Here is a 19,355-nt window from a genome sequence, read left to right on the forward strand (position 1 = left end):
AATAAAGTGATCTTTCAATTGTGTGCACTAAAGAATGGAGTGCTGTTTCGACTGATCTCCCTTTGTTGTAGGCATGCTGGGCTGCCGAAAGTTTGCTGCCCACCTTGTCTCTAATGTGCCCATCTATTAGTCTCTCTAGAGATTTCAACAGGAAAGACGACAGACTAATTGGTCTGAAGTCTTTTGGTCTCGTGTGTGTAGTTTTCCCTGCCTTGGGAATGAAAACTACTCTTACCTCCTCCCATTTGTGGGGTATATAATTCATTCGTAACACTGCTTCAAAGACTGGTACGAGTATGGGTGCAATCATTCCTGCTGTATGCTGTAGGTCAGCGGGAATAATGCCGTCTGGTCCCGGAGATTTAAGCGGTTGGAAGCTGCTAATAGCATGCTTTATGTTCTCCTCGGTTATGATATTCGCTGGAATGTCATCATGGTTGCCTATGATTCGGGTATTTGTGACTCTACTGTGGAGGCAACCCGGAAAGTGCGTCTGTACAAGAAGCTCTAGAGTTTCTTCGCTGCTGGTTGTCCAATCACCATCCTCCTTGATGAGATAGCTAATATTGCTGGGACTCATAGATAGTATTTTGCGCAGTCTGCTGGCCTCCGAAGTACTTTCTATCTTCTGACAGAAGTTCCTCCATGAGGAGCGCTTAGCGTCTCTTATTGCATACTTAAATCGGCGTTGCCAGTCTTTAAATTCACTCCAAGAGTTGGATCTCTTAGCTTCATTAAATTTTTATCTGCATTCCCTTCTGAGGGTTGCAATTTCAGTGTACCACCATGGAGGTTTTGGTTTCCTACTTGTTGCCCTGATTGGGCAGGCTAATTTTTCTGCACGATGAAATGCTTTAGTTATATCGTCTACGACGTTATCAAGTTGATGTTCCGAGTTTATTTGATTTGTGAGGTCGGAAATGTTATTAGAAAATATTGTTTCAAATTTTTTCCAATTTGTTTTTCTGCGGTTTAAGACCGCTTGTTGTTTTCTTACTGGTACGTATAGGTTATAAACGACATACATGTGATCCGAAAAGGAGTTGTCTTTTGAGACTCTCCAGTCATTCAAGAGTTCTGCCCCCTGCTCATTGACACTTGTAATGTCAAGGACATCCCTTCTAACAGACGTCACAAAGGTAGGGGTATCACCTACGTTGCTAACCTGTAAGTTATTGCACATAATGAATTCGAATATCGACTCACCGCGTTCATTTGTATCTGAGCTGCCCCATATGTGATGATGGGCATTCGCGTCCGCTCCTATGACCATCGGAGTGCCGCGTCTAGAGGCCTCCATTACCGCGCTCCTTAAGGATTGTGGTGGAGGTAGTGTGTCTGCGTCGTGGGCCATATATGTGGAAGCCAGCCAAATAGACATTCCGCCTGATTCCACTGCTATGATGACGTCCGCATCGCTAAACTGTATCAAGAGAAATGCATTAATACACTTTTTTATCAATATGCACGACCTGGGTTTACCTTTGTCAGTTACATGGAACAGCTTATATCCCTTCATATTCAATCCACAAACCCGATCTTTTATGACCCAAGGCTCCTGGATGAGTGCGATCTCCTCTTCTCTTTCGGCGAGACGGAGGAGAAGTGCGGCTGAGGCCGCCTTGCAGTGGTGGAGATTAATCTGAACTATCCCCACCATCAGTTTCGCGTGCTGCTGCTGGACAGCCAACCACAGTCCGGTTGACGTCCTCTTCGTCAGAAAGGGGGAGTATATCCTCCCCTTCTCCTTCCACCATGGTGTCGGAAAAGTCGGAGTGGTCCCCCGCCCCCTCTTCTAGAGTCACCCTCTCGAAGAGTTCGCCGACCATTCCAGAGGTGGATGCCACTTCGTCGTCAGTAGCACTTTCCACTGCGTTCGCTTCGTCGGTAGGGTGTTGTTTCCCTGACACGTCCTGCCGATAAACATGGAGGTTCAAGGCTTGGAAGCCATAATTTATCCTCCAGTTTTGGTTGGCTAGCGGTTCTACTGATTCCTCGTTGAGGACTATTACCGCTAACCTTCGCTTGCCATCGATATCGCCTATCTTTGCTACCTTCCAGTCGTGGGTGGGTAGCTCGGGGTTGCCATGCGTATCCATTCCAGCACTTCCTGTGGGTCGGTGTGGAAGTCTGGAATCCAGGCCCTGGATCTGGGCCGATTGGGAATGTGTTCCTGCTTTATCGGCTCAAGGCGTGCACCCGGCCAGACCTCGCCTACGCGACTGATGGCCAGGGTGTATAGGTCGACGGATCTCTGGTCCGCGCACCTTGTCAATTTGACGCGGTTTTGGAACCAACCGGCGTCCGCACAACTGGGGGGTGGTCCTGGGTTTTCCCCTAGAACCTCCTTATAGACGGCCCAGAGTCGCCTGTTGACCAGGTCCCAGTTCTGTGGTGATATTGCACCATCAAGTGAGCTGCGGTCTATCACAGCCCTGGTAAATGTGTCCTTCGCCGCGTCCGCGAAGGATCTTTTCTGCAGCTCGTCCGCTGTTAAAATGGCGGATACCCTTGTTCTCTTGGGTTCCGAGCATAGCTCCCTAGAGGACTTCCGCTTGCCTTGAGCAGACTCTTGTTTGGCTTTCGCCTGGTGTTCAGCCATAAACTTTTCGGCCCAATTCCTTGAGTCCAGCTCTTCTGCGGTCAGTTCTTCTGGCTTCTTATCCCTCAGTCTCTCCAGGATTCTGAGGGCTGACCGTCTGGTACGATAGTACCTTTCTGATGCACTAATGTGCTTCTGGGGATGGCTACTGCCCATCGCTACATTAGTGCCAGAATGGCGCACCTCAGAGGCCGCTGGCTTAGCCATGCGGTCTGATGTCACCGACGCCGCTATAGGGATTGCACCTGTCAATGTTCCCTTGCCTCCTGGAGTGGCGGAGACGGCAGCAGGGCTAGCTTGTCTTGTGACAGGGCTGCCCTTGCCTCCCGAAGACCTATCTGCGAGGGTGGGTCTGCTACCAGCACCGGACGGATTAACATCCTCGCTAGCTTGTCTAGGGACATGGCTAGACCGGTTGCCGGAAGGGGGCCTCGATGCCGTTGAGGCAGTCCCAGAGGGGACAGAGCGTATGCTCAGCCCTGGCTTGGCCACAGACTTTGCACCGCTGGCTTGCTTGGTCTTGTCCGAGGACAGACCGGACCTTCCTGACTGGGTGGGTCTACTTTTTTTGGGGGGTTCTCGGTTATCCGAGGCAGGTTTTTTGTTTGGGTTCATCATTTTCATAAACGTCCGCACTGCTCGACGTGGCGAGCGTGGCGGACTACGTATTTAGGGGGGGGGAAAAGGGAGTCGTCGACCACAGCGGTCCCCTCCGCCGTGGCAAGGTCATTCTACCTCCTGAGGTGACCCGGTATCAGGAGAGCGCCGTTAGAATACAGCCGGATACCCCTGGCTGCAAACCATCCAATAGGCACGGTGACGCATAACACCCTGGATTAGGGGGGAAAGGATAGGGAAAGATGGGAGAGAAGGGTTGGGTAGGACGAGCGTGGGGGAATCGTCGGTACGGTCCTCTCCGTATGTATGATTGGAGGAACACGACGCCCACAGTTACGCAGACGGGTGGTCAACCAATCTCCATACGGAGCTTCCCTCTTGGTTCGTGCTGGTTTAAAGCCCCCCGAAGGAAGATTTTAACCACCACTTAAGCCTCATCCCCACGGCAAGGGGGCCAACACGATGAGGATCTATGTGCATACATCTATTAATTTTATATAAAAAGAATAAATTGCATTCAGTGCATTTCACAGTCTTATTTATAGATAATAGCTTTGATCCAGTACTCCATGAACTTACAGGGTTTTACACGAACTTGCAGGAAGTTGCAGGGAAAATGTTCCCGTACTCCAAAATCCTCAAAAATCCTGTAAATGAGAGCGACTTTTGGAGAGTTGTGTAGAGAATGAAGTTGCAAGATTTTACCCGAACTTTTTCTTCTGGTAAAATAATGAAAAGTGTCAAGCAATCACTGGTTGACGTTTTTACAGGAAAAATGGTCTTTTTGTTCACGTACTTTTTGTTGTTACTCACTTTTTACTCACACTTCAGAGAGTAATTTTGCTGTTTGACAGTTTTACAGGATTTTTCACGAAAAGTATTGGATCAGAGCTAATAGTTATGTTTTTTTATAAATTATCCAGTAACTTGCCAGCAACTCTCTAGTAACTTAATTTCTAAGAATTCGCTCTCATAGAAAAAATTCACAAAAAAGTACGTGAACGCTTTTCCAGTAATAATTTGCAAGTTTCATGAACAGCTGATTAATTGGCTGTTTATTCGCAGCATATTCCTAATAAAACAATATATTTTATATTTAAATATGCTTATTTTGTGAATTTCCACAATAAAAAGCCACAAACAGTTTCCTTATTAGTTTAAATTTCATCCAGCAACATGCGATCAGCTGTTTTTCGTACTGGCAAATTCTTACAAGTAAAAATTTATCCAGTAAAATCCAGTAAAAACTTGCAACTTCAGCTGTCATTTTTCGCTCTCTCAATTTCCCCTACTTTGCAAGTTTTTGCGTACGAAAACGCCAAAACATAAAAATTCGTAAAAACTTTTACTGGATTTTACTGGAATTGACTAAAAAAACGCAACTAATGTAATAAACAAAGTGAAATCAATATATGACGTACGCTTATTTTAAAATTTAAATGTAATCAGTTCATATATTTGTCTACATTAACCCTCTTTTGGCTTATGTTTATGTATCCCACGATAAACTACATACATGATCTCCATGTTTCAAAAATTAAAAGTTTTGTACGAAACACTTTCTTTCACACCCTACTCCTAAAAATCGTAATAATTGCGTACTAACGGCGCTTCTCATTTGGCGATGTAGATCACGTTCCCTGTCTCAGTCGTTCACTAGCTGCGTGTCCTTTTTATTCTTCCTGAGTTCGACCCGAACGAATCGCCAATCGCGACTGCGTAAGCCAATGTTTAATATTGTGACGGCGGCATAATCTTCCCAGAACACTAAAAGTGCAACAATAAAGAATTCGAACTATCATATTCGAAGCAATCGAGCCAAAACCGCGAAAGAAACGTAACAAATTTTTTTATTTGTCGTTTTTTTCTTTCACAAACAAATAGCTTCTAAATATCCATCAACTGTAAATGGTACAGCAAAGAATTTGCTTCCAAAAACCATCCCTGTGGACGGGAGTGTCACATTTTAGAAAACAGCTACTTACCTCGCCCCTTGGTAGGCAATGGCAAACGTCCGAGTGTATTTCTGCCATAAAAAACAACTTCTCATAAAAATACAATCGCCGTTCGGAGTCGGCGGAAAACTGTAGGTCCCTCCCCTTTGTGTGTCAACATCAAGGCGCACGCCAGAAATCAGAGGAGAATCTCGGCGAAATACTAAGATATGTGTAAGCGCCAATCTTTTTTTGTTTTTGTTTTTGTTTTTAGGAGAGGGAAATGCTTTATGCACTGGCCGGGGGCGCTAGTCTCTATCCTACCTTCCCAGAGTGTGGGACACCGAAGCGTGTTGGGCTACCCACTAAAACCCAAACTCCCACCGCCCACTGGCACCGAGAATCTGCATGTCTTCAGACGCAGGAGCGCGCTGCTAGAGCCTCGGAGCTGCTCTTTTGTAGGGGCGTTTCATTCGAGTGTCCTCAGTAGACATCCGTCCGTTTGCAGCGGAGTACGAATTTCACGTATCTCGCAACTGCTTCCCACTTGTCTGCACTGGAGATCTATACCCCAATTATGTTGTTCGGAGTTATGTCTCCATCATCTATATAGATCGATAGACGCTTGCATTCTGTTATTCTCTATTAAGAATCGATGTTGTCGTATGAAACCCGATAATTAGTGTAGCTGATTTGTGCTGGTTCACAATAAAAAGTGAACAAAAACCAAAGCAATTCACAGCAATACATCTATCGGGCGTATCAAAACGATAATACGACAACTGATTTCGTACGATACGCTTGCAAGCGTTTATCGTCTATCGTATGAAAATCCATAACAGCGAAGTTAAAGTTCGTAAGTATAATTTTGTATACCCGAGCGCACTTGTGCACAAGGGTATTATAACTTTGTTCATATAACGGTTGTTAGGTATAGACAAATGTATACATAAATTATCAGAATGAAAAGAGAAATCGATTGAGCTGTGACTGTCTGTCCGTCCGCCCGTCTGTGCACCCGACAACTCGAGTAAAAATTTAAATATCATAACGAAACTTGGTACACGCACTTCTTTCGGCCGTAGGACGGATGGTATTGAAAATGGGCAAAATCGAAGAATAATCACAGCTACCTTCCATATAACGGAAGTTTTCAGAAATACGAAAACTGCGATATTTTAGTAACTACTAAAGATTATTCACTCAAAATTGATATTTAAAATTATTTTTTGACGAAAAATGGGAAAATTAAAAAAATGTTGAAAATGGGCGTAGCCACGTCCACTTATGATTATATGTGTATATCTTGGTAACCGCTCCACCAATCCCTCCCAAACTTGGCACAGTTGTTGGCCTTGGTACAACATAGTAAAAGGATGAAAATTTTTAAAATCGGCCAATAACCACGCCCACATCCCATATAACGGTAACTTAGAGAAATATGAAATCTTCGATAAATCAGTAAATACTAAAACTAATTTATTCAAAATTGATGCTTGCAATAATCTATTACTAAGAAATATCTATGATAAAATTTTGAAAATGGGCGTGGCACCGCCCTCTTATGTTCACATATACGTATCTCAGTAACCGTTCTACCAATTTGTACCAATCTCGGTACAGTTATTGTGCTTGCCACACAAAAGCAAAACCTTGACAATTATTAGGTCCATTCAATAACTTTTCCAGGAAGTACTTGCAGCGAGAGCGTAAAAAAAAATATAGAGTAAAATTGAGAGCAAGTGAAAATTTTCAGAAAAAGTTATTGAACGCAAAACTAGTAAAAACTTGCAACTTAAGCCATTTTGACACTTTCTGACGGTTAAGTTTTGGCGCGCAATGTTATTTTTAATTGGAAATAGTTCCCATCGTCATAAAAATAAAAAAAAATATACAATAGATTTAAATTTTTCATCCATATTTCAATAATTATGTTTCATCAAATCATTTAACAGTTTGTTTACATTTGAAAGTGAAACATAACCTTACTTTTTGACTACTACTACTAGTAACAATTCGTAACAATTTTTTGATGTTGAATGGACCTATTGAAATCGGGCTAAAATTATGGCGACTTTTCATACAACGGTAAATTTCAGAAATGCTCGAAACTTCTATATACATATTTGATGTTGCCTTTTTTAAGATATTTGCCTTTTTTTGCCTTTTTTAAGATATTTGCCTTTTCTACCTTTAAAAAAGTGATTATAGCATTTACAATTTTTTTTTAAATTAAAAAATATACACATGTCCATGCGGCTGATAGAAGCGCAGGGATCTCTTGCCAAATTGGTGTTGGAAAAATTCAAAGCCGTTTGCTCAGCTAACGTAGGCTTGGAGACAATGAGGGGTGCGGATAAAATTGTAAAGGGCGAGGAAAACGCCCTTATTTCTGATAATATGAACGTTTCAAACGTTCCACATTTTAATTGGGCTCAAGGCTTTTCTTCGCGAAAATCGAATGAAAATGCTGCCAGAAACCTTCAAAATCCATCTTGTGGTTCAATGTTACTACAACTATACAGATTAAAGTTTTATGAGTTAAAGCATAAACAGACGGCAGCGTTGATCCGGATCAGCTCGGGGAATTAACTGCGGTTGATCCGAATTAAGTCCGAGTTAATCCTGATCAACGCTGCCGTCTGTTTAAGCTTTTAGAAACTCGAACGGATAAAATAGTAAAAGATTCAAAGTACAAATTTTTCATATAATGAAACTAGTTCCTAGTTTTTCTCTTTTTAGTTGTAATATAAAGATTTCTAAAATAAATGTATTTTTTGATTGTTCTTCGTATGTTCTGTCTTTTTTTAGTGCCTTAAACCTTTTTATGCAATACCTAGTGCCTTTTCCTGCCTTTTTCGCTATTTTGTTTTGCCTTTTTTGCAATACCTAGTGCCTTTTTCGCTATTTTATATTGCCTTTTCCAGCCTATTTCGTTATTTTATTTTGCCTTTTTTATAAGTTTTTAGGTCCTCAAAATCCGTTCCTTGGTAATAATTATCAGTCGTAAATATAGATGAAGTATTCCACAGTACGGCAGTTTTATCCACGCCTGCTTTTAAATTTTGTGATGATGTTTGTCAAGTTGGAAAGCGGTTTTCAACATGGCTTCACTTAAACCTAATTTACTAGTTAGAATAAATTCAATTGAAAATATGTTAGCTTTCTTAAAAACTACATTAAAAGACTACAATTTTAAGTATATTAATTTTTGGAAAATTACTACTATCGGGTACGAATAAATTTGAAAATTCGTGAAAAATAGTACCAAATAGTCACTTTAGGCCGCGTGGGTAACTTTCTGGTTAGTTGTATTAAAACACTGAGTACGCCATTCGCCTTAGCAGCCTATTCTTCAAGAGGTTAGATATCTTTTTTTTCTTTCTTGTGCAAGATGAATGTGTTTTCATATAAGAACCTAAACCTACAGAAAAACAGTCTTATAAATCATGGATTTCGGAGAAGCTCATCCAGTTTTTGCAATAATTAAACTTTTTTCATTTTTTTAGGTTCTTAGCGTCCTATTTTCATATTCTGCTGCCGGAGGGAGGATCTGAAATACTTTAGCAAAAGAAGGCATCTAATGTACATACATCCAGAAAAGGTACTGGAAATTTATTTCGGCACAGTTGCATGCAAATTTTATCTTGCACTCAGCAAACGTGCTTTAAATTAAAAACGCTAAAACAACCAATAATACCTTAAATGCTGTAAGAGTAAAAAACAATTTGGTTTTATTATAGTCTAAGAGCTAGCAACGTTTTTTCGAGAGAATTTCCGGACAGCTTTTTTTAATTTTTTCAAAAAAATCTTGAATGATTAATGAATTTCTCAGAAACAACTAAGTTTATAGAAAACTGATGCACATATATACTGTTTATGCAGAGTTTTTCTACCTTTCATTTGCTGCATTTCGTATAAGATGTACATACGTGATTAAGTGGAACTACTTTTTTTAAGCTGAATAACGGTAAATTGCAAATATCTCGAAAACTTATTTATGGAAAAAATACTCGATTTTCGGAATCAGCAAGCGATTCTGCATAGGAATTGGATAGTGGCATCCAGTGCGCATGTTTGTTGTAAGTCAGTGTTTTTTATGACACAATTATAATATAAAAATGTTATAAATATCAAAATGTTGGTGTTTTTCTTTTGCTTTTCTTGCTTTATTCCGACACTTTACAAGTTGATATATTTTGAAATGTGTTAAGTTTTTATTTGCCTTAACGAATGTATTTGAAAAAATATGTATATATAATTTTTGATATTCCAATAATTAGATGTATGTTATAACGTTAGATAAGTAGTTATAGTTTCCAGTTTTCATACTAAATTCCTATGAAAATTCACTATTTTGCTTCTATCTCCCTCACTACCAGCACAGTACTTTTCAGCTTTAAATCGATCAGGCTCTTGATTTAGCAACCGAATTAATGTCTGCCACATTAATTTTAGATTCATTCAAGGCGATTTTATATAAGGTGGTGTTACTAGCTCAGCTGATTTTATGTATGTGTTTCGCCGCACGGCTTCTGATATCAAATTGAAAAATTTTGTTTGAATTTCTACACACACTCTTACAGATTTTGATAGTTTATACCGCCAAAGCAAAAACAAAATACATGTCAATTTTTGTTTTTGTACTCCTGCTATCACCTTATATTAATTCGCCCTGGATTCATTAGTACTTAAACATCATATTAAATTTTGAGCTTTACTAAAATGAGTTGAAAAATAAATTTTTTTTAATAAAAAATGACGCCTGGCACAATGCTAGCAAAAACGGACATGTCTGGCAATAATAAATCTATGTTTCTAAAAGCTAGTTAAAGCCAATGAAAAGAAAATTAGCCTTACTAAAATGATTTAAAAAATAGCATTTTTAACGGTAAAGTTACGATGCAGTCAACTTAACCATTACCACCTGCCAGATGGCCCCACTCTAACCGAGGGAGTGAGAGATGTCATATCAAAAAACCAGCTGGCTTGAAATGCCTGTTTTCACGACGTCGCTAGCTCCCGTACTATTAGTGTGGTCACGTGAGTGACGCGAGTCCGATATTCTTCTGATTCAAAGTATATGCTACGTTCAGAGTTGATCGAATTCATTGAGAAAGATGCATTCAGTAATAGCCCCGTCCACTTACATTCTGACCCAACACAACCTTGTTTTAATAGTAACTCATATTCTGGACAAGAAAATGTAACAGACTCAAAAATGCCATCTTTACAAAAATAAGTAACCATAAATAAGAAATTAAATAAGAAATATGTACAGCTCCGAAAGAAATTATATAGCTTCATTTAATATTTTTTTGTTTCTGGCTTAAAAGCATAAGTCTTTATTTACCGTTATTTATTAAAATGTTTACCGAATATGTTACTTCGTAATATATCTATACCTTTCCCAGCTAACGCGAATCATTCATTATAGCCTTTATGTCTTCTGCGTCAAGAGTTTCATACTTCAGTAACGCTTCAGCAAGAGCCTTATGCTCTTTGGTGTGTTTTTTTAATATCGCTTTTGCGCGTTCGTAGCTTTCATTCAAAATGCGCTTTATTTCAGCGTCAACAATTTCCACTGTGTTTGGACCCAGAGATTCTGCTGCAACAAGTCCTTTCGAATTGTCGAATGTACGAAGACCCACTCTCTCTGACATACCCCAATCCTTCACCATATGAGTAGCTATGGACGTAGCTTGTTTTAAGTCACTACTCGCGCCTGATGTGATTTTCTCTGTGCCAAATATTAACTCCTCGGCAGCACGTCCACCCATCATTGTATCCATCATAGCTAAGAGCTGTGCTTTGGTCACATGATATCGTTCTTTTTCAGGTATATAAGCAGTGTGTCCCAGGGAAGGACCGCGTGGCATAATTGTAACTTTATGTAACGGATGTGACTCCTATGAAAACTACGATTAAATGGATGTAAATATATACACAATTTTTTATCACCTTGGTATAATAAGCGACAATGGCATGCCCACCTTCATGGTAGGCTGTTATGAGATTTGCTTCTTCGTCCGGAAGGCGAGCTTTTCTTTCGGGACCCATGAGAACTTTATCTCGCGCACTTTCTAAATGCTTCATCGTAACGGTTTCGGCGCCATCGATAGCGGCCCTACCAAGAAACACCTATAATATTGTAAATCGTAACAAACCAAATATCAATTACCTCAAAGCAGCTTGATTGATCATGTTCTCCAAGTCTGCTCCTGTAAACCCTGATGTACCTCTGGCCAACATGTCTAAGTCAATTTCATCGTGAAGAATTTTTGTCAAATACAATGAAAGTATCTCTTTTCGGCCAGTAAAATCCGGCGTGGAAACCACAACCTAGGAACAAACAACATGTTACAATGGATGCATCGTAGAATTTAATTTTTAACCACTGGTATACACACATTATAATCATTTCCTTACCTCGACGTCAAAACGACCTGGTCGTAGCAATGCTTGATCTAGATCATCGCGTCTGTTTGTAGCACCTAGTACGATTACACCAGTATTCTGATGAAAGCCGTCCATTTCAGCCAATAATTGATTAATCGTCTGGTTCGCATATGGATGCAATACTGAATTTGTTCGTTTTGCTCCAACTGAATCGATTTCGTCAATAAAAATAACACAAGGTGCCCTCTGTTTCGCCGCCTCTGAAGGGTGCATAAATCGCTTATAGAATATACACATATTTATATCACATTTTAAAATAATTAAAACTTACTAAACAGGTCACGCACTCGCCTTGCACCCTGACCCACCAGTACCTCGTCAAATTCCGGACCAGCGGCATGGAAGAATGGAACATTCGCTTCGCCAGCAACAGCTCGTGCAAGCAAAGTTTTTCCGGTGCCTGGAGGTCCCACCAGTAAAACACCTTTCGGTAGTTTACCACCAAGATTAGAAAATTTTTCGGGACTTTTTAGAAACTCTACGACCTCTTTTAATTCTTGTTTAGCTTCATCACAGCCTTTTACATCATCGAATGTTACATGGATCTCTTCAGGATCGACTTCTACTTGATTACCCAATTGTATTCTACTTTCATACGAAAATGAGTGACATATATGAACAGATTAATGTATGCAGTGAATGACTTAGTTATATAAGGTCAAACAGTCAGGAAAACATCTTATATACATATACATACATATATCGTCGTTTAAAGAATACAACCGCGTATCACGAAAATGCAAAACCTCTTATGGGAGGTTGCTCAAATTTAATAGGAGAGTAAAACTTGTTTTATTTCATAGCGGTTCTTTTGTTTATCCCTAATTATCTCTTCTTCTTATATCTATGTATCGATATTTTAGTATGAATGGATATGGACTTGATGCAAGGAGCTTCCGGTAAGCAAATAACTTTTTTGGCACAAATACCAGTTACGAGGTTTTGCAGAACTACGATACAGGTGTCGTACTTTAAACGACGACATACATACATATATATATTTACCTGAACATAGATCCGTTGGATGACGAAAATAAGCTTAAAAAAATACCAATGAAGACAACAATCACCAAGAGTTGTTGGAATACCTGTAACCAAAAAAAAAAACTATAATTTTTATTCTTTTTCATTTTTTTTTGTACAACAAAGTGGTGGCCAAAACGTTCATATTAAAAATATGATGTAATAAAAACGCTTTCAGCTAAAATCACATCATTTTTAGTTTGAGTAAATTTTATAAGTGTACATATATGATAGTGTAACATGTAACGGTTTATATACGTAAAAGAAATATTGAATAATGAAGTTAAAGAAACAATAAAATCTTGCAGTGTCTTTACGGTATTTATGTATGTAGTATTCCTTCGAAATAAAGTTCCACAAAAACTTGAAGAGGGATCCTCCATAAGTGAGGAAATTAAAGAGTACCTCTTAAGTATATTTTCGGAAAAAAAGATTTGTTGGTATTGTACTCCTCTACCCTTTCGCTTGTGAGCCAAAAGGAGATCCTCAAAGTGAGCAATAAAAAAATGATCCATGTGGCATGATTTTGGAATAATAAACCAGAATTGTCGGTGAAAATATTTTGAATTAAAAAAATACACTGGGCAACCGACGCGAAACTATATGAAGGGATGTGGGTATGTATGACAGCATTTGATCGAACTCATGGGCCGATTGTTGGATTGGATTGCCAGGTGCTAAAATGGTATTACACATGACAAATGGCAACTGAGTTGCTAATTTCTTCTTCTTATTAGGCGCTGTAACCGCTTAAGCGATTTTATCCGAATTCAACAAAGCACGCCAGTCGTTTCTCTTCTGTGGCAACTGACGCCGATTGCATATGTCAAGTGAAGCCAAGTTCTTCTCCACCTGGTCTCTGCATCGCAGTGGGGGCTTCCCTCTTCCTCTGTTACCACCATCGGATTCTAAGTTGAATACTTTCAGAGCTGGTGCGTCGGTGTCCATTCGAACGACATGGCCAAGCCAGCGGAGCTGCTGTATTTTAATTCGCTGCACTATGTCCATGTCGTTGTAAAGCTCATACAGCTCACCGTTGCGGTACTCGCCGTCGCCAACGCGTAAAGGCCCGTAATTCTTCCGCAAAATCTTTCTCTCTAATACTCCAAGAGCCGCCTCATCGTATGTTGTTGTTGTTGTAGCGGCTACAACAACATCGTATGTTGTCATTGTCCATGCTTCTGCGCCATATACCAGCACGGGCATGAAGAGTGACTTACAGAGTGTGGTTTTTGTATGTCTGGAGATGATATTACTGCTGAAATGCAGTTCAAAGAAGCACTTTTTGTTAAGTGTGATCTTGCATTGGATTTCAATGCTGGTTCCCAAGTAAAAGAAATTCCCTACATATAACACGAAAATAAAAAAATTAATCCCAGAAGTAAATTCCACTGGTCACAAACATACATTTTAATACATCTTCTTCTTCTTTTTATTTGGCGCGATTTTGGTCGAGTTCAACAAAGCACGCCAGTTTCTTTTCTGTTCCAACTGACGCCGATTGGAGATGCCAAGTGAAGCCAAGTCTTTCTCCACCTGGTCTTTCCATCTCAGTGGGGGCCTCCCTCTTCCTCTGCTACCACCAGCGGGTTCCGAGTTGAATACTTCCAGAGCTGAAGCGTCAGTATCCATTCGAACGACATGGCCAAACCAGCGGAGCCGCTGTATTTTTATTTGCTGCACTATGTCCACGTCGTTGTAAAGCTCATACAGCTCATCGTTTTATCGTCTGCGGTACTAACCGTCGCCAACCTGTAAATGCCCATAAATCTTCCACAAAAGCTTTCTCTCGAATACTCCAAGAGCCGTCTTCTCGGATGTTGTCATTGTCCATGCTTCTGCGCCATATACCAGCACGGGCGTGCCTTATAGAGTGTGGTTTTCGTACGTCGAGAGAGGACTTTACTCCTGAATTGCCTACTCAGTCCAAAGCATCACCTGTTGGAAAAGTGATTCTGCCCTGGATTTAAATGCTGACATTATTATCGGTGTTCATGCTGGTTCCCAAGTAAACGAAATTCTCCAATTTTTCGAAATTATAACAGTCACCAGTGACGTGGGTGCCAAGCCGCGAATGTGCTGACTGTTTGTTTGATGGCAGCAGATACTTCGTTTTATCCTCGTTTACCACCAGACCCATTTGCTTTGCTTCCCTATCCAACTTGGAAAAGGCAGAACAGACTTCGCGGTTTTTGTTACCGATGATGTCGATGTCATCGGCATAGGCCCGCAATTACACGCTCTTGTAGTAATTTGTTCCTGAGCGTTTCAGTTCTGCAGCTCTTATTATCTTCTCCAACATCAGATTAAAGAAGTCCCATGAAAGGGAGTCGCCCTGTCTGAAATCCCATTTGGTGGTGAACGGCCCAACGGGCTCAGCGTCATTTTACACAACCGTATCAGCTTGGCGGGGATGACAAATTCAGACATAGCGGCGTATAGGCAACTCCTTTTAGTGATGTCGAAAGCGGTTTTAAGTCGACAAATAGGTGGTAAGTGTCGATCTTTTTCTCGTGGGTCTTTTCCAAGATTTGGCGTATTGTGAATACCTGGTCTATGGTGGTTTTGCCAGGCCTAAAGCCACACTGATAAGGCCCAATCCGTTCATTTACAGTAGGCTTCAGTCTTTCACACAATACGCTCCATAAGACTTTGTAACCTATGCTTAGAAGGCTGATTCCGCTGTATTTGGCGCGAATGGCGGGGTCACCTTTCTTGTGGATTGGGCAGAGCACACTTTAATTCCAGTCGTCGGGCATGCGTTCATCTGACTATATTCTGCATAAGAGTTGATGCATGCACCTTATAATCTCCTCGCCACAGTACTTGAATAGCTCAGCTGGCAGCGTTGTTGTTTTTCAACCGCATTATTGCTATTCGTACCTCGTCATAGTCAGGCGGTGCAACATCGACTCCGTTATCATCGACTGGGGCTCGGGTTCTTCTTCTCCACAACTTTCCGTGCTGTTACCATTCAGTAGGATAGAAAAGTGTTCCCTCCATAATTTAAGTATGTTCTGAATATCGGTAAATAGGTCGTCATCGTTGTTCTTATAGGAGTACGCACTGGTGGTCTACTTTGCAATGCGATGCGAAAGAGAAATGCGATGCGATAGGCAATCGTCACAGAATATTACTTACGGCGTATTTGCCTTTCGCATCGCATTGCTCTTTCGTATCGCATTACAGAGTTGCCTCCTGGTCTTGAAACCTTCCGTAAGTCGCCTAAATCTTTGGCAAAATTTTCGGGAATTCTTCCTGTCGGCCAGCATTTTAAGCTCTTCGCACTCACGTTGCTATATTAGCTACTGTATTTATGTGGTTGCAGCGAAAATTTTGAATGAGTCTATTTAATTATTTGTTCAGTAAAAAGCATCACCATGATTTTGGTCGATTTCGAATTATTGCAATAAAAAAATCCCTGTGGCATGACTGGAATAATAAAAGAGAATTGTCGGTGAAAATATTTTGAATTAAAAAAATACATTGGATAACCAGCGCGAAAGTATATTAAGGGCTGTGGGTATGTATAACAGTATTTGTTTAAACTCATGGGCCGATTGTTGGTTTGCCAGTTGCTAAAATGGTATTACACATGGCAACTGGCAACTGAGTTGCTATATTAGCTACTATATTTATGTGGTTGCAGCGGCAATTTTGATTCAGTTAATTAATTCATTTTTTTTTTTCAATAAAATGTATAAATAAAAAATAAAAAAATACACAATAATGAATTTTTGTCGATCTCTTATTATAGTGATGGCTAATTAATTTAATCTATACTCACTTTAAGATATTTCATAGTTTTCCCTGATTTTGGCGATTCTTCAGAGTTTGCAGCTGCCAAATATCCTTCAGCGAACGCTATTTTGATATTGTCCACCTTAAAAAAACTTTTAGCACAGCCACATTTCAAAATAGTAAGTATTGGCTACCTCATTTTTGTTTGGTCCCTGTTCTCCACCTTTCTGAATCAATTTTTTTAAGGTGTCCGCTTGTGCATGAGACAATTCAGCTTCTATTTTGTGTGCATTCCCACCGAAAGCAGTCTTTAGCCTAGAGAATATTGTAGGATTTCTCTTCATTTCGGCATCTATCGAACGATCAGTTTTGAAGTGTCGCGCAAACTCACTGCAGGGGTTAAGATAATATTAGTTTCTGGAAAATGATGAATACGTCCTTACATTTGATGTCCAATTAGCGGGGCAAGTAAATTTGATTTCGTCAGACCCCCGCCACTGAAAGTGATATCAATTAAGTGTTTGGCACGCCTTCGCATCGGTAAGCCGACATCCAAGCTTACACTTATACCATTTGCGGTAATTGTGGCTTTTGTTCTGGATAGAACATCGTTTATACGTTGCGGGTTGAAGAAAGCCCGGGAACTTGCGTTATGTTCAATAATACGTCTCACATTGCGGGGAGACTTGCTTATAATTTGCGACAAATCCCTTAGAACATCGAATTGGTATGATCTGCAGTAAACGTGTGTAAAAATTGTTAAAGATGCAATTGTTTTCATATACATTTACAAGATAAAAATGAGCACATCTAACGGGGCTTATGAAAAATTATGTTCCGGCACCTATGCGATATTGTGCAATTTTGTTTTACTCATGGCGACTTTACCTACTAAGATATTATACTTGTAATTTAGCAAACTATATAAAAAATATAAGTTCTATAGAAACTTTAAGAAAATTAACCCAATCACGATTTTTTTTTAACATTTGCTTTTTTATGCTTTTTTAACAACTTATGAATTCAAATTCACACCAACTGGAATCCTTGATTTGAACCAAAATACCTTTTGGTATATTTGGGTAATCTTCATTAATCTTGCAGTTATATTTCATTTTTAACTAATAATAAAAATTTTGGCAATGCAGCATTGTTGGAATCTGGCATTAATTTGCTTACGTTGCTTCTACGGGCCTATTCCTTTCACCAGTAGGCCTCGTCCTGGGTATGTAACGATTATGTGTAGGTTTTCGACCCACGCTTCCCAAATGTGAATACGCACAAAACATTCTTTTATCCTTTTAAATATTTTTTCTGTAACCAAAAGGCAGACGGATCAAGGCAGATTTTACGCGATGACAACCTAAATGTCATAATCGAAATTGACCACATCCAACCACAAGTTGATGGCTACATACATCTGTGCGTCGATTGCAGTCGTGGTAAAGATCGCGATATCGCGCGGGTTAATTAATCTATTTTTATATTTTTTTATATTTTTTATACTTGAACATCTACAACCTACGTCAAATTTGGAACAGTTATTTGCTATGGCTTTTAATTAACTGAAAAATTGTGCTTTCCACAAATGACACACGATTATTCCATTGATTACGATAACCAATATTTAGGAACATGAATTTCGATACGATACGATCCATATCGATACTTTTGGCATTCGATACCGATATTTTTTAGTCGATAGTTTAAAACGATATTTTTTGGAATCGAGTACCAGGACCCTAGTATCGTATCGAATGTCACAAACGCAAATTAGTCAGCTTTCAGACACGTCAAGTCTTTCTTTCAAGTCTGCTCCTTCCATGGGGAAGGAGGTGAGAAGAAAGGGGAAGAGTGCAGTTGACGCACCTGGAAGCTGTAACGTAGTGTTACGATTATCCTCGAAGCTTTGAGGGATTTACTCGGCTCGTATCGCTGGATCGTTAAATAAATGCTAACGATGACCAAATTGTAGTACAATTAACTTTATTGTACAACAAACAAATTACAATACTTGCTAATACAGTAAAAACACTTGAAAATACTTGCTAAAGCAATAACAACGCTTTACTACTTGTTAACACAATTAAACTTATAGCTTGCTTCTTCGCAACTCACTTCTCCGCTCACTTTACTTGTAGCTTGCTGACTTGTAACTCGTAACTAACTCAACTCCTCTGTGGCGGCGCCCTTATATACCTGCGCTGGCACTTATGGCAACTCTAGAACAAATCTGAAGTTCATCGCTCATTTTCTTTCTCTCGCTGTTCGCAGTGTTCAGCCAACTTGACGTTTATCTTTGTGGAACATTCTACGTCATTCCTCGAACATTCTACCTATTTCTCGTTGTTCACTTTGTGTTGCCGCAGTATTCTCCCGACTCCACCAAGCTCACTTGCCGCTCCAACCGCTGCAAGTCTTTCCAAGTGGACCACTTTCACCTTGGTCCTCGGTCTCCCCATTGTCTGGATTCGATGCACTGCGTCTTTCAGCCGTTTGTCAAACGGATCTTTCCAGTCAAGTCTTTGCTTGGAGGTAAGGCTTTTCTTCTGCTGCGACATGTACAACCACAATGCGTTACTGGACATTGCTTCCGGCTTATCTCCGGGAGTGCACCATCTCACATGGTCGTGGCCATGGCCGGCCCTTTTCGCCAGATCTATGCCGCATCATCTGTCCATGACACCCAGACTCCCGCCTTCATGCTGCACTGCCCTTAGCACATCTTGTTACATCCGGATCCTTACGTTGAAGCTTCCGCCGTCGTTTCGTATCTCGCTCTTCCGCCGATCCTAACTTCATTGACCGGACATGTACAATCTCACCCATGGCTTCCTGCTTAACTGCTCGCCTTTTGCGACCACCTTTTTCGGGACACTTCAAAGCGCGCCTACTGCTCCCACAGCCGCTTCCATTTCCGGCCACCGGCGTATCACCACTGCAACGTGGTTTAGCGGCTTTCCTCCTGCCGGAAACAA

General features: G+C 40.4%; 1 protein-coding gene across 2 annotated transcripts; it reads right to left on the minus strand.

Moving 5' to 3' along the window:
- Window positions 1-10,460: 10,460 nt before the first annotated feature.
- Window positions 10,461-17,975, minus strand: LOC118742319 (ATP-dependent zinc metalloprotease YME1L). 2 transcript variants are annotated; one of them, XM_036474308.1, is made up of 10 exons: window positions 17,557-17,975; window positions 16,821-17,111; window positions 16,572-16,767; window positions 16,424-16,519; window positions 12,619-12,701; window positions 11,885-12,201; window positions 11,584-11,813; window positions 11,336-11,496; window positions 11,116-11,281; window positions 10,461-11,063 (listed from the first exon to the last, which is right to left on the minus strand). In XM_036474308.1, the coding sequence occupies exons 1-10, from the start codon at window positions 17,664-17,666 to the stop codon at window positions 10,569-10,571; spliced, it is 2,145 nt and encodes a 714-aa protein (XP_036330201.1). In that variant the 5' UTR covers window positions 17,667-17,975; the 3' UTR covers window positions 10,461-10,568. The 2 variants fall into 2 exon arrangements, with proteins under 2 accessions (XP_036330201.1, XP_036330202.1); XM_036474309.1 differs by having other exon boundaries at window positions 11,885-12,198; window positions 17,557-17,973.
- Between the last annotated feature and the right edge of the window lie 1,380 nt (window positions 17,976-19,355).

The sequence above is a fragment of the Rhagoletis pomonella genome, unplaced genomic scaffold (genome assembly GCF_013731165.1).
Source record: "Rhagoletis pomonella isolate Grant_MI unplaced genomic scaffold, Rhpom_1.0 Rhpom_scaffold_00007, whole genome shotgun sequence".
In the NCBI taxonomy this organism is placed as follows: domain Eukaryota; kingdom Metazoa; phylum Arthropoda; class Insecta; order Diptera; family Tephritidae; genus Rhagoletis; species Rhagoletis pomonella.